The 13,810-nt window shown below is 50.0% G+C and overlaps 1 protein-coding gene across 4 annotated transcripts in view; it reads right to left on the bottom strand.

Annotated features, from left to right (window-relative positions):
* Nucleotides 1-13,810, bottom strand: part of LOC137439152 (sterile alpha motif domain-containing protein 9-like) — a 56,492-nt gene that overhangs the window by 25,976 nt on the left and 16,706 nt on the right. For 2 of the 4 annotated variants that reach the window (XR_013621282.1, XM_078767845.1), the window contains exon 1: nt 646-1,053. The exons of 1 other annotated variant lie outside the window; for it this stretch is intronic. Coding sequence is in view for 1 of the 3 variants with exons in the window: in XM_078767845.1 (XP_078623971.1) it covers nt 646-784 (139 nt within the window). In the remaining 2 variants the exon portion in view is untranslated. Of the gene's footprint in view, nt 1-645; nt 1,054-13,810 lie in introns of those variants that run through there. One more of the 4 variants, XM_068134877.2, reaches the window with a different exon arrangement.

Here is a 13,810-nt window from a genome sequence, read left to right on the forward strand (position 1 = left end):
TTTACTCTCACCCGTGGGTGCGACAGTTTTAAAACACTAAATATGTCCCACCTATTGCGTTGAGTAGCTAACTTACAGAATCACGCCCACAATTAACCGAATCCGGAATTTGTCAAACTAAACATATAGCCGGTTGGGCAGCATTTTATATACAAGCACAAAAAACTTGCTCTTATTTCCAATTCTATGACCCAGGACCTGTCCTTTTTGAAAAGAAGATTGGAGGGGAGAGAAAGCAAAGCAAAACCACAAACACACTCAATATCCATAACACTTGCTGCTTGCTTCTTGCATCTTGCTTCTTGCTTCTTGCTTCTTGCGTGTGCATATATCAAACCGGCTAGCCCCCGGACCGGCATACAGGCCATTCCTGCTCTTCAGGGCTAACTAAACTTACAAATCTTCTCATCCCTAGCACACCATAATAAAACTACACAAAAAATGCGTTCATTTTATTTTATTGCCAAGCAGGGCCAACCCTATGTGGTCCGACTGCGTGACATTCATGCCACTCAAAACAAGTGGTCCGAAGATGCAAGGTGATGTTGCAGCAAGGTGCCACAAAACTTGTGGTCCATAATGTGTGTGGTGCAGCAAAGTGTTTGTAGCAGCAAAGTGCTGCACAGGTGGAGCAAAGTTACACACAAGGATATGGCAGCAAAGTGCTGCGCAGTTTGGCTGCACAGATGTAGCAAAGTGCAGCAGGGAATGCTGCACAGGTCGATGGTGCTGCACAGTTCCACCTCCAAAATGGTCCTGGGGTGGGGGGGGAGAGACAAAGCATGACCAGCAAAGCGGAAAGGGCGCAAAGGTACACAAAAACACAAGGTAATGCAGCGTGAGGGGCGCGGAGGAGCGAGCGGAGCAGGCTCGTCCCTATCCGTTCGTACCCCCCAACGTCGGCTTACACTACCCTAGCCCTTTCTTGTATTTACAAATTCGTCTCTACATCTTGTCTCCCATATCCCCCTCTATACCAGATTCGTCTCCCAATCCCTCCCAGGAAGGAAGGAATGGAACAAACACAATGTCACTCTACGCCGTGATGCGTCTTACACTTGTTACATATTGTTGCGAATATGGAATTTGGCCTCCATATCCGCTTGTAAATATTCCCCTATTTTCTCCGATACTCCCCAACTCTCCCTTACCCCATTCCCTAGTCCCATTGTCTGTAAACAACACCCATTAGAGCCGATCTTCCCCTTCATCCCCCCATTAAATGTCGTGCCCAGGTCCCCCGCACCACACGTAGACAATTATAGGACATCTTGCTAGTTATTCTTAATCTATGTCAGTTAAGGACTTGTTTCCATTAATTATGACTCTTCGTTGCACCAGAATGTGATTATATGGCACCTGTTAGGAAGTTTAGGACCTCCCCATACCTCTCCGCATCTCTTCCCCATGAAGAAGCGCCAACTACAACAACAACAACAAAAGAGGGGGGCGGCGCGGTGACGGCATGGGGAGTGGGCGTCCTCCTTCCGGCTCGGTTAGCCGCCATTGACCACGCGCTCCACGGGGTTACCACGAAGGGGCTCCCTGTCGGCCCCTCGTCAAGGGCGGAGCCGGTAACCCCCGCACCCAATGAGAAGCCATGGGCCGATGCCATATGGGGCGGAGCTAACGAGCGAGGGCGTGACTCCCCGCCGGATATACGCGGCCCCGCGCCGGACGTGACGTAAGATGCGCCCCGAGCTTGGAAGGAAAAGACGCCACCCTCCCGAGCGCTGAGCGACCTCCCCAGCTTGAGACCAAAGTCGCGACCCACGAGCGCTGAGCGACCTCCCCGCATCTGCTGGACACCACCGTACGCGATTCTGTCCCTGAGCCAGGTGCACCTGAGCCATCGACTGCCGCTTTCCTGGCCATCAAACCCCGTGTGAGTGAGCCTTGTCCCGTTTATCTGTGGTCTGTCTAGGGTTAATATAAGAGTGTGTTTAAGTGCCCACCTTCCTATGTTTCCCTCTTGTCCTTGTAATCTAACCTTTTTCCGTACGAATATACTTGAGAACTGAACCCCTGGTGTCGTATTGTGTCATTATAACCCAGCCGGGTGTCTTCTCTTTCCTATTGAGCCAGCGTAGCGCGATTAGTCAACATTCGGGCACAATCGGGTAACTTGTACGGATACGGCGGCCATCCCGCTCGGCCCACCATACCATCAAAGTCGTATCTGTAACAATTGGTGTCGAGGAGTGGAATTCGAACCCGGGACTAAATTAATTAGGCCCAAATTTTGGGAGGGAAAATCGATTCGGAGCGCGTTTCCCGCGCGAAATTATAACGGCGAAATTTCAATTTGTTTTACGAAAATAAAAAAAAAAAAAAACCGAATTTTGCAAGTCGCGCTATGGCGGATCAAGACGGCTGGGGTCCGGTAGGGGAGAGTGAGGCAGGGTCGGTCCAGGACCAAATTGAGGGACGTGAGGAGAGCGAAGCAGCGAGGGTAGCAGACGCGCAAAATGGCGCCTCGCTGGTCACCGCGCCCGTGACCGTGGCAGCGCCCCTGGTGGATCCGAACCTTTTTATGTTGCAAATGAGGGCCCTTATGGAACGAATAGAGGGCCAAATGGGGGTAATGGGGAACCGGATGGATGCTCAGGGTGAGCGATTAGAGGGCCAAATGGGGGTAATGAGGGACGAAGCGAGGGGTACCGGTGAGAAGTTAGACAATAATTTTGAGGAGTTAGACAAGAAAATTGAGAAGTTAGACAATAATTTTGAGGAGTTAGACAAGAAAATTGAGAAGTTAGACAATAATTTTGAGGAGTTAGACAACGGGATAAAAGAAGTAAAGAATGGGTTAACGGGGGTAGAAAACAGAATGGCCGCTCAAGAGAATCAAATGGAAGGGATGCAAAAAGGGTTAGAGGGGTTAGAAAACAGTATGGAAGGCAAATTGAGGGACATGAGGGACCAAGCGGAAAGGGAAGTTAAACAAATGGAGCAGCAGATAGAGGGGGTCAGAATGGGGGTAGAAACCAAACTGGATGCTCACAGGGAGGAAATGGAGCAGATGAGGGTGGCATCTGGGCAGGAGATGCAAGTGATGGGAGAGGAGATCAGAAGAGGAGTGAGTGAGGAGGTCGGAGGAGTGCGCGAGGAGGTGAGGCACTGTAAGGAGCACATGGAGAAGGAGGTGAGAAAGGGGACTGTAAAGTTACAAGGGGGCATAGAGGACCTGACGCAGGAGGTGGAGCAGCTGACGGTGGGACAGACGGAGTTAGTGGAGCAGGTTCAAAGGAACACTGCGGTATTAGGAGGTTTAAAGGCGACACAAAAAGAAATTAAAAACGACTTGATAGCGACAAAGAGGGAATGTCAGATGGTACGTGAGGGACTGACAACGAGGTTGGACGAGGTGATAGAGGTAATGGAGACGAAGGACCGGCAGGTGAGGACGCACATGGAAACGGTCAAGGTAGCCTTGGAGGACGAGCTTGAGGAGACGTACCGGGGAATAAAAGAGGTGAGGCACAAATTAGAAGAAGTGGAGGAAGGGATGAGCGAAATTAAGAAGCGACGGAGAGGGGATAAGAAAGAGATAAAAGAGGAGATAAAAGAATTGGTCCAAAGTCTGTGTTTGGATCGTGATGATGTGCTCATTAACCGGATGAGGGATTCGCAGGTGATGGAGGAGAAGCGAAGAGGAAGAGGACCTGGTGTAAGTGGTGACCAATATGGTCGTGCGTATGATGCGCCAGGGGATTTAAGGAGCTTGGGGGTCGAGATGGACCCGGGTGTTCGTGAGAGGCCGTTGGTGAAGTGTGCGACAGGTCTGGTGTGCGAAAGAGGAGGTGTGCGAGAAAGTCCGACTCTGGGGTGTGTGAGGAAAAAGTGCGTGCCAAGGAGTGAGGGTGCTGGCGAGAGTGAGTCGGTCGTAGCGCGTGTGCGAGGGAGCACATGGAAGCGTGGTGTGGTGAGTGTTACAGAGGGTGTGACCGGAGAGTGTGCGCAAGAGTGTGCGCGAGAAAGGTGTGTGACGGCCAGGTGCATGAGGAAAGAGTGCGCTGTCAGAAGTAAGGAAGAGTGTCCACCTGTGGTGAGTGTTACAGAGGGTGTAACGGGAGAGTGTGCGCGAGAAAGGTGTGTGACGGACAGGTGCATGAGGAAAGAGTGTGCTGTCAAGAGTAAGGGTGAGTGCGTTGTCACGAGTGGAGGTGAAAGTAGTGAGAGTGACATGGAGCGTGAGTTAGTTGTGACAGGTGAGCGAGGATGTACACCTGGGATGGAAGGATGCACACCTGGAATGGTAGAGCGTGAGTGGGAATGCACGCTGGAATTGGTGGTGAGGCACGTGGTTGGGTGTGCGAATGAGGGCACACCTGTGATTGTCACAGAGGAGGTGACCGAGGAGGGGGCGCGAAGAGGTGTTTTGGTGAGGTGTGCTACGAACGAATGTGTGCCAAAATGTTCGGTGGTCAGGTGTATGACCAAGGCTGTGAGTGGAATGAGTGTACCTGGGTGTGTAAGGAAAGGTACGGGGGGCATGGAAACGGCTGGATGTGTGAGCAAGGAACGGGCTTCGGGGTGTAAGCATGCAGGTGAAGCATCGACATTAAACGGGTTAGAGGTTAGGTCGACTTTTAGCCGAATCGGGCCCTCGGTGCGTGCTGGGCCTCGCTTTGAACGGCCGCGTCCGTGCTCCACTAGGCGGAGCGGGCAGCCCGATAGGAAGGGTCGTTATGGCGACCACGTTTTGTTGAGACGTGCCGGCAGGTCGAGATCGGGACATTGGATGGCTCCACGCCGAGGTGGTGCGTGGGATCTCGGCCCGGGTAAGCCCCCGTCCCTGCACCGAGTGCCGGACGCATCCAGCCGCAGGCACAAAACAACCAGCATCCATTGCTTGGCTTTACGAAGCCGGGCTTTGGACAGGGATTGGCGCACCGAGAGGTATTAGTGAGTAGACTGGGAGATGAGGTTAGTGTTTTGGACCCAAAATTAGAGAAAAACAAAATTTGATGATTGGCAAGGGATTGGCAGTAGTGATTGGCAGATGATGGGCAGTGATTGGCAAATTTTTGATTTGTTGAAATTTGATGTGCAAAATTGGTAGTGAGAGACCCCCGATGTGGTGGGATGGCAAATCCACCATCCCTCACAGATGGGGGGGCAAAGGAGCACTAGGTTTATGGGGTGTATGGCAGTGAAAACTAGCCCGGGTGGGTTAGGATATGGTGTGTAGGGATCTAGCAAGGATTGACATTAGGTAACGTTAAGTTTAGTTAGTGACTGATACCTGTAGTGGGGACGCAGGTAGATTAGTGTGGATTATAATGACGAGGGAGCGCAATAGTTAAAGGGACGACTGGGAAGCGCAAGTTTCAGAAGGGAGTAGTTAGCTGAGATGATGCTGTGTGTGTGAGAATTGAACAGGTGTGATTGCACAGGTGTGCAATTGGACAGGTGTGTGGAGCAGTGTATGAGTAGTGAGTGTGTGGATCAGCGCGAATGCGCTTGGGGAGAGAAGGGTGCAGGTAGCACCAGGTGTGAGAGCACAGGTGTGCAGGTACAGGTGTGTGGAGAGAGTTGGAGTAAGTGGTACGGAGTGGTGTGCATGGTGCGAAGGTGTGGATGGGGGAAGAGTGGACCCCCTTTCACGAGCACCCGGGGCGGGTAGTGTAAGTGTTAGGTAGAGGGTGCAGGTAAATTGTGGTTGAATATTGGCATTTGTGGTGCGGTTGCAGAATGGTGTTGTGAATGGGTGCATTAGTGTTGTGGAAATGGCTGGGCGTGTAGCCTGTTAGTGTGTGTAGTTGGTTGGGCACTCCACCACTGTGAGGATGTCGGCCAGGTGAGGCCGCAGGTGGGCTCTGGGAGCCGGTAGAGTTGTGGATGGGGCCCGAGGATCCGGAGGATGGACCCGGGTAGCCCAGTGCCAGAGAGGGCACCGAGTGGGGAGAGTGCCAGAGGGCCTTTTTTGCCCATCTACAAGGACGCGTAAGGGTCGCCCTTGGGGCCTCGCGCCCGTTGGACGCCGCGCTGGGTTTGCCCCGTGGCTTGGCAAGGAGGTGCGCTGCAGCCGCGGCCCCAGTACGAGACTGCACGTTGGGAGCACGTCCGCCCGGGGTTCGTCCAACCGCCCGTGTGCGGAGAGGAGAGACATTGACCACGGAGGGAGTCAGGAGTGGGGCTCACGTGAGGAATGTATAAGATTAAGATGGCCATCTTAGAGTTTGTGTAGATGAGTTCACATGGTTGTAATATTGATTGTGCCTGGTTGTGTATTGTTGATTGCTCGGGGAAAATCTCCGTGGTGGTGTCTTTGAAAGTGTTTGGTATCATTACCATTGGAAATATATACTTGCACATCAGTTGTCTCCTGGGTGAAATTCCTATAGATTGCGTGGCGAATGCGCCTATATAATACTATTTGCTGGCGAGGGTCCTCTCACGGTCCGGGGGTCACCGAGACCTGGTAGGCACTGAGGGGACCACGTAACACACTCAACAGTTCACTTGGTCCTGGTGTGGAGCTTTGTCCTCCTTGGTGAATGGCTGTGGATGGCGCAAAGGGATTTCTCATCCTAGCTACACTACTGACATTTACTTTTAACCTACCCGGGGTCGTACCCTGCCAATCGGCCACCTTTAAACTTTGTGGTTCTAAAAACCGAATTCCCATTGCCCACTCTGCGGTGCCCTTGAAATTTGGGTCTCACTTCCACAAATTTTCATACTGTGCCCTTGCACAATTTCGGGGCTGGGTCGTGTGGCTCCACTAGCAGGTCTACCTACCTGCCCACCTCCGCCACTGAAGTCGCCACCCTAGCTTACCTGCTCCTGCGACTACCTAAACTGGGGAAGGCCCCTCATGGCACTTTACCCCCTGATGCCCACCTTGGCATTGGACAACCCGGGTCCTTCCTTTGGATCCTCGGGCCCCACTCACAACTACCCTAACTGGCTCCCAGAGCCTACCTGTGGCCTCACCTGGCTGACAAACTACCAGTGGCGGAGTGCCCCAATAACCATACGCACCAATTAAACCACATGCCCAGCCATTTCACTGACTCATGCACCCTCCAAAGCACTCCTTTGCCACTACCTGCACCACAGGTGTCAATATCCAAACAATTTACCTAAGCCCACTACCTGACTTTACACTACCCACCCCGGGCGTCCGTGAATGGGTTCCATCTCCGCTCCATTCACTCTAGTCGCACCATGCATTCCACACCTTTTATTCCACACCAAGCATTCCACACCATTTATTCGCACACCATTTATTTCACACACCTTTTGTGCTCACACACTACTTTCCTCACACACCTTTTGTGCTCACACACCTTTATCCATACACTTCAACACACCTCCATTTATCTCAATACAATTCCGTTTACTCTCAACCAATTCCTCACACACACAGCATCATCTATCGAACTGCTTTTCCCCTAAAACTCGTGCTTCCCCATCATCCCTGTGCACTATGCACTCCCTTCGTCATTAACAACCATCTAAACTACCTACGTCCCCACTATAGGTACAATGTCACTACTTAAATCTCATGTCTTCTAAGGTCTTCTAATTCCCTAACATTATCCTAGCCCTCCCTCGGCTAGCTTCGGTGCCCCATGGAGGTAACCATCGCTGGCACCCCCATGTGCCTGTCACTGCCATCCCCCTAATATAATGCTCATGGGCCCTGGCCATGTGAGGAATGGTCAAACTACCATTCCCCCATGTAGGGTACACTATCCTCATCAGTCCACTATGCCCGAGCCTCTTTGTGTGGAAATACATTGTCATCACGGCTCGGCTTCGAAAGGCCGAGCGATCCATGCGGGTGGTTAGTCGCCTTTATGGGGTGTCCATACGGCATTTTCGATCCAGGGGAGGAGGCATGGATGGGCCGAGGTTCAGGGCTCCATCCCTTCGCGGGGCGTCATGGTCCCACGCACGATGGCCCAACCGCCCACGGTCGGAGCACCGCACCTGCCAAAGTGCGCGGCTCCGAAATCTCCTACCTCCCCTTGAACCTTGCCGATTGCCTTTGCCGCCATGGCTCGGCATCAACCATACAGTGCGGGGGCCGGCACGGGTCGTGCATGGCGGTCCTTGTGAAACCGCCGCCGCACCGATCCCGGCCAGTCCCTGCTGCACACAACTCGGCTATCCGTCACACTAAACGCTACCCCGGTTGGTGTCGATGCTTGAGCCGCATTCTCACCACTCGCAACCCACTCCGCACTCGCACATCCAGGCGTCCCTGCGCCTCCCATACATTCTGTTACACACTTTTCCCGCACACAGTCTGGAACACCCACTGGTGTGCACTCTCCTGATACACACACAATAATCGCACACTTTTTCTCCACGCACTTTTCTCATGCACATTCCGTCATACACTTTTCGCTCACATGCTTGCGCTCCGGTGCACACTTTGCTCACACGCGCACCAGTCGCCCTCATACACCGCACAATGGACCTTCCACGACCGCCCGGGTTTCGTTTCTTTCCCAAACGCACCAAAAACCCATTGGCGCCAAACACATTCGCGCCATAATTGCTACTCCCCTTGGGGACCTCCTTTCCCGCCAGCACATGCAAACTTTCCATTGAGTTAGCAAGCCCGACATCACGATGCAAATACAAACTTTGGGCGGGTTCCATTTCTACCTCCCGCGATTTATTTACTTTCTCTCCCGTCTCCTCAATTTCAATTACAATCATTTATTTGACGACCGCCGGTGCGCATAAAATTTCTTTTTCCAATTTGACGATCGCCAGTTTTTCTACACCCCGCGTCGCGATTTCTATACCCCCGGTCAATTTGGCTGTGCCTTGCTCTACCTCACTCTCCATGCGTTCCTCACACCACGTCACCTCGTCGTGCCCCATTGCGACCTCCTCGCTCAACCTGCGCCCAATGTCCTCCCCCATTTCTTTTATTTCCGGGATGTATTTGTCACTTCGGGCGTCCATTTTGTTTTCCAACCCATTTTTCACCTCTTCCAATTCCCGGGTGGATTTGTCCCCCATTTCCTTCAATTGACCACCCATTTTTTTCATGTCCCGGGTGGATTTGTCACTCGCCATTTCTATGGTTGCTCGTAATTGAGTTAGGAGCATGTACAGGTCTGAAACCGCTGGCACCGCGGGCTCGGCTCTCGCCGCCACGTGCATGGCGCCGCCATTTTCTTCGCCAGCTACTGCCCCCTCATCAAATCTCCCTTTGTCTACCAGCTCTTCCTGTGGGTCCTGGGTCATCAATTCTACATCTACCTCATCTTCTACCCCCACCGGCATTCAACAGTCTTGGATAGCCATGGTACGAATACAATTTGGCTTTTACTACTAAATTTCGGTCGCTCGTAATTTTCGAGTACGTGAAGCGCACCCCCGGTCTAATCTCACTCCCTGACACCAAATGTTACGGCCAATATGTAAATTTGGTGTCCAAAATTTTGTCCAGGGTTCCAAATCCCCACTCCTGACTACCAATTGTTATGGTTTTCCACCGCCCTTCCTACCCTTACCAAGGGGAGATTAAGCCACTTGTTCTTTCTGGGCCGGCATAACAGAGACTTGAAACGCCCCTCCCGGGCAAACGCAAGGTAGGGTTTCGGGACAAGTCTCGCACGTACCTAAATACCTGCGCCACCACGGAAGCGGGGAACCAAGCCTCGCATGGGCCACGTGTAATTTGGGTACAGTGAGCGGATTGCGTACCACGTGGTCCGTGCAGTTACCGTTTGTATTGGAACCCGATTAGAGCGGTTTTATTTGTACCACGCTTAGTCAATGATGGAAAACACGAGACGGTCGAATAAAGGAAGAACACTATTTAATTATTATTTACACTTATATGTACAAGTCGGTAGAAAGCAGACACAGAGCAGAACTTAAGTAGTCTTATATTAAACCCAGACACGGGCCTGCTCACACTCACAAAGGGGAAATGCAGGTAGGATGGTGTTCACGCGCTGCCTTGGTCGTCCAGGAATGGCGTCGCCCGGCGTAGCTCTCCACGGTCATAGCACGTCCCGCGATGAAAGCAAGCAGGTGGTGGAAAGGACCCTTGTAGCAAGTCTCTCGAACGAAGGGCAGATGAGGCAGGAGGGTGGGAGGGGATGTACGCGTCTCGCGGCGGCTTGGCGGTTTTCCACAGCGCGTTGGGTTACCGGCGCGCTATCACTCGCGTAACCCAATAGAGGCTCAGCCTCAAGCTCAACAGAGCGTCCAATTTGGTAAGAGCTTATAATTTAGTTCATGCGCATCTTTTCTCAGAACTCGCAACTCTCATCAACCCGTGCCTCTCCTATAATTCAATGCACAAGCTCACCTCTCCCCGAACTGCTAACTCTCAGCAGGACTCACAAGCTCACCTTTCCACTCGACTGCTCGTGGGGGCTTCGCGCAACGGGTTTTATTGCCACACCCTGAGCCTTCTCGAATGTTCCAACCACACCCTGTGACGCAGTGCTGCAGCCACTCCCTTTGAGCCCTGATTGGTGGCTCGCGCTTAAGGCCCGGTCACAACCCACCGTGCGTGTTTTTAGTCCGTACGTTTTTTGGGTAGGCCACGGCCGCCACGTTTTTCCGAAAACGTGGGGAGGGAGTGGCAAGAGTAGGGAGAGAGTACGTCAACGCACGTCACTCGCACGGTTGCGCAAGGTGTAAGTACGTGGCCCGCATGCCACGCCTGGCCGTGAGCGGTTGCGTGCATCGTACGTTGCACACGTGGTAAGTGAGTTGTACGTGCTTACAACTTGCTTACAACGTACGATCTCCGTGCGATTGCCACGTTATCGTACGGAGGCCGTACTTACACGTGCTGCTCACGTACGGTGTCCTTACTCACTCGCATGTTGTAAGTGCGTGGAAGTGCGCCATCTGTAGAGCAAGTGACCATGGGAAAAATTTAAAAGACTCACGGAGTCAGTGCGTTGTGCGCTCATTGGCTGTAGAAGGCACGCGCGTCACCCGTACTGGGGTGAATCCATAGCCCGACCGCATCCCGAACGCAGCGAAAGTTCCTCATGCACTAAAAGTGCTACGGCGTGTCTGCGTGCTCACAAATCCGTACTGAGGTGGTACTCACCATGTACGGATCCCCAAATTGTGCCCACGTTTTTGCAAGTAGACAGCACGCACTTGCAAGTACGGCGGGTTGGGACCACGGCTTTACCGTCAGCTTCTCTGCCGCCCTCATTCGGTCCCTGCTCGATTTGCCAGGCCTGCCTCGTGTTAATTCGCGCCAAAACGCCAAAGGCAGCACAAGGAGGCATAAGGCAATGGAGGACCTACTCTCATTATTCTACTCAACGCAAAACGAACACAGGAAAAGGACCATTCTCACACATACTAAGAAATAACTGAACTATCGCGAGGCTACATGTTGTAGTGTGACTAAACTATGAGGTTAAAATTTAACCTTTATTGTACAAAACTCAAAACCGCAACATATATATATATATATATATATATATATATATATATATATATATATATATATATATATATATACATATACATATACGTATATACATATATATATATATATATATATATATATATATATATATATATATATATATATATATATATATATATAATATATATATATATATATATATATATATAAATATATATATATATATATATATATATATATATAATTATATATATATATATATATATATATATATATATATAATTATATATATATATATATATATATAATTATATATATATATATATATATATAATTATATATATATATATATATATATATATATATATATATATATATATATATATATATATATATATATATATATATGTATATATTGTTATGGATCCGGGGGACGACACTCCCCTTACCGAGGGGGATTTAATCCCCTCTTCTTTTTAAGCTGGCTGTCCGACCGGTCCTGGGGGTATGTCGTCACGCCCGGTCAGCGCTGAATATGGTATTAGGCCAATCCTTCCTATGACCTAAGTACCAGCGCCTTCCGGTACGCAAGGAAATACTCCCGCCCGGGCCGCAGCGTAATGGATGGATTGCGCCGAGTGAAGCGAGCCGCGACGCGGGCCGTTAACAGATTACCCCGATTATAAAGCGGTTCGGCCAAAATCGTGCCACAGGTACTCAATTGAAAGAAATCAAGAAAGCGATCGGACGAGAATGAAACCAAAGTAAGGAGGAACAGGTATTTATTTACTACTATACAAAACCAAAGAAACCAAAGGAGAAACGAAAGTAATTTACAGAACGAAGAAGAAGAAGAAGATACACAGTGCAATTCTTAACTATACAGGCTTAACTTATACCCCAGGGACAAGACGAATAGAACAAACTCACGTACACAAAAGGGGATTGCAGGCAGGAATGGCTGGACGAAGGATAAGAAGGGTCCGTGCAGAACGGCAGGGCTGGAAGCGAGCGGCCGCCGACTCCCCGCACTCGGGTTCACACGGCAGGGCTGCTCGAAGCAGCGCGTCAGAGCTTTACGCGGCAGGGCTGCTCGAAGCAGCGTCTCGGAGCTTCACGCAGCTGGTCTCTCCTGCCTTCTCACCGACTCTCTGGAACCTCCTCATGCGCGTCTCTCTCAACTCCAATTCGTACCTTCTTTGTCCAACTCATCTGCGCGTCTCGTCCTTGTGGGGGCCTCGCGCCCAGGGTTTTATAACCACCCCTTTGGAACCCTCTCGAACTTGCCAGATCTTTCTTGCCACGCCCTATCAAGCCATGCCCACCGATTCCTGGTTGGTCGTTAGGGGCTCTCTGGCTCCACCTTTGATGACGAGGTGGGGCCACGCCCTTCTTCTCTGATCCTCGCCTCATGGGCAATGGAGTTTGGGGCGATGTGGAGCCAGTAAACACAGCCCCATGCAACTTACTGGCACTTTTAGGAGGCCATTGGGGATATTGAAAGGGATCTATCTCATTTGATTGATGCAACGTAGAGTCAACTATTGGAAACACAGCCTTAGCTGGAACACATAATAATGATACAACTATGAAAAGGGCCTATGATTCGCTACGTGTTGCAATGTGGACTAACTAAGGTGCAATTATTTCAATTAACAGCCAATTAAGGGGAAATGTACACAGGGGTTATTTATAAGGGAATTTACTACTAAATTTACATGTGAAGGTTCTAAAAACCGCAACAACAATATAACTATTTTCTCAATCTTTTATGAAATCGTACCAAACTTCTGGTATGCACATATCTCTCCCGTCGGTATGTCCTAAGGGTATTTGTTTTGAAAAATTTTACTATTTAAAAAAAAAAAAATTTGGGATTTTTTTTTTTTTCAGCTTAAGTTTTCAACTTCAATTGTTTAGAAAATGTGATATCACGTATATTACAAATACATTTGTGCAAAATAATTGTTTGAGGTTGTGAAGTGTTTTTAATAAGGTTGTGGTGGTTTTGAATCACGTGGTGGTGAAGTGTTTTTAAATCACATGGTGGTGAGGTGTTTTTAAATCACATGGTGGTGAGGTGTTTTGAATTAGTTGGTGGTGAGGTGTTTTGAATTAGTTGGTGGTGAGGTGTTTTGAATCACGTGGTGGTGAGGTGTTTTTAAATCACATGGTGGTGAGGTGTTTTTAAATCACATGGTGGTGAGGTGTTTTGAATTAGTTGGTGGTGAGGTGTTTTGAATTAGTTGGTGGTGAGGTGTTTTGAATTAGTTCGTGGTGAGGTGTTTTGAATTAGTTGGTGGTGAGGTGTTTTGAATTAGTTGGTGGTGAGGTGTTTTGAATTAGTTGGTGGTGAGGTGTTTTGAATCACGTGGTGGTGAGGTGTTTTGAATTAGTTGGTGGTGAGGTGTTTTGAATTAGTTG

The sequence above is a fragment of the Myxine glutinosa genome, chromosome 13 (assembly GCF_964187855.1).
Source record: "Myxine glutinosa chromosome 13, kmMyxGlut1.1, whole genome shotgun sequence".
Lineage (NCBI taxonomy): Eukaryota > Metazoa > Chordata > Myxini > Myxiniformes > Myxinidae > Myxine > Myxine glutinosa.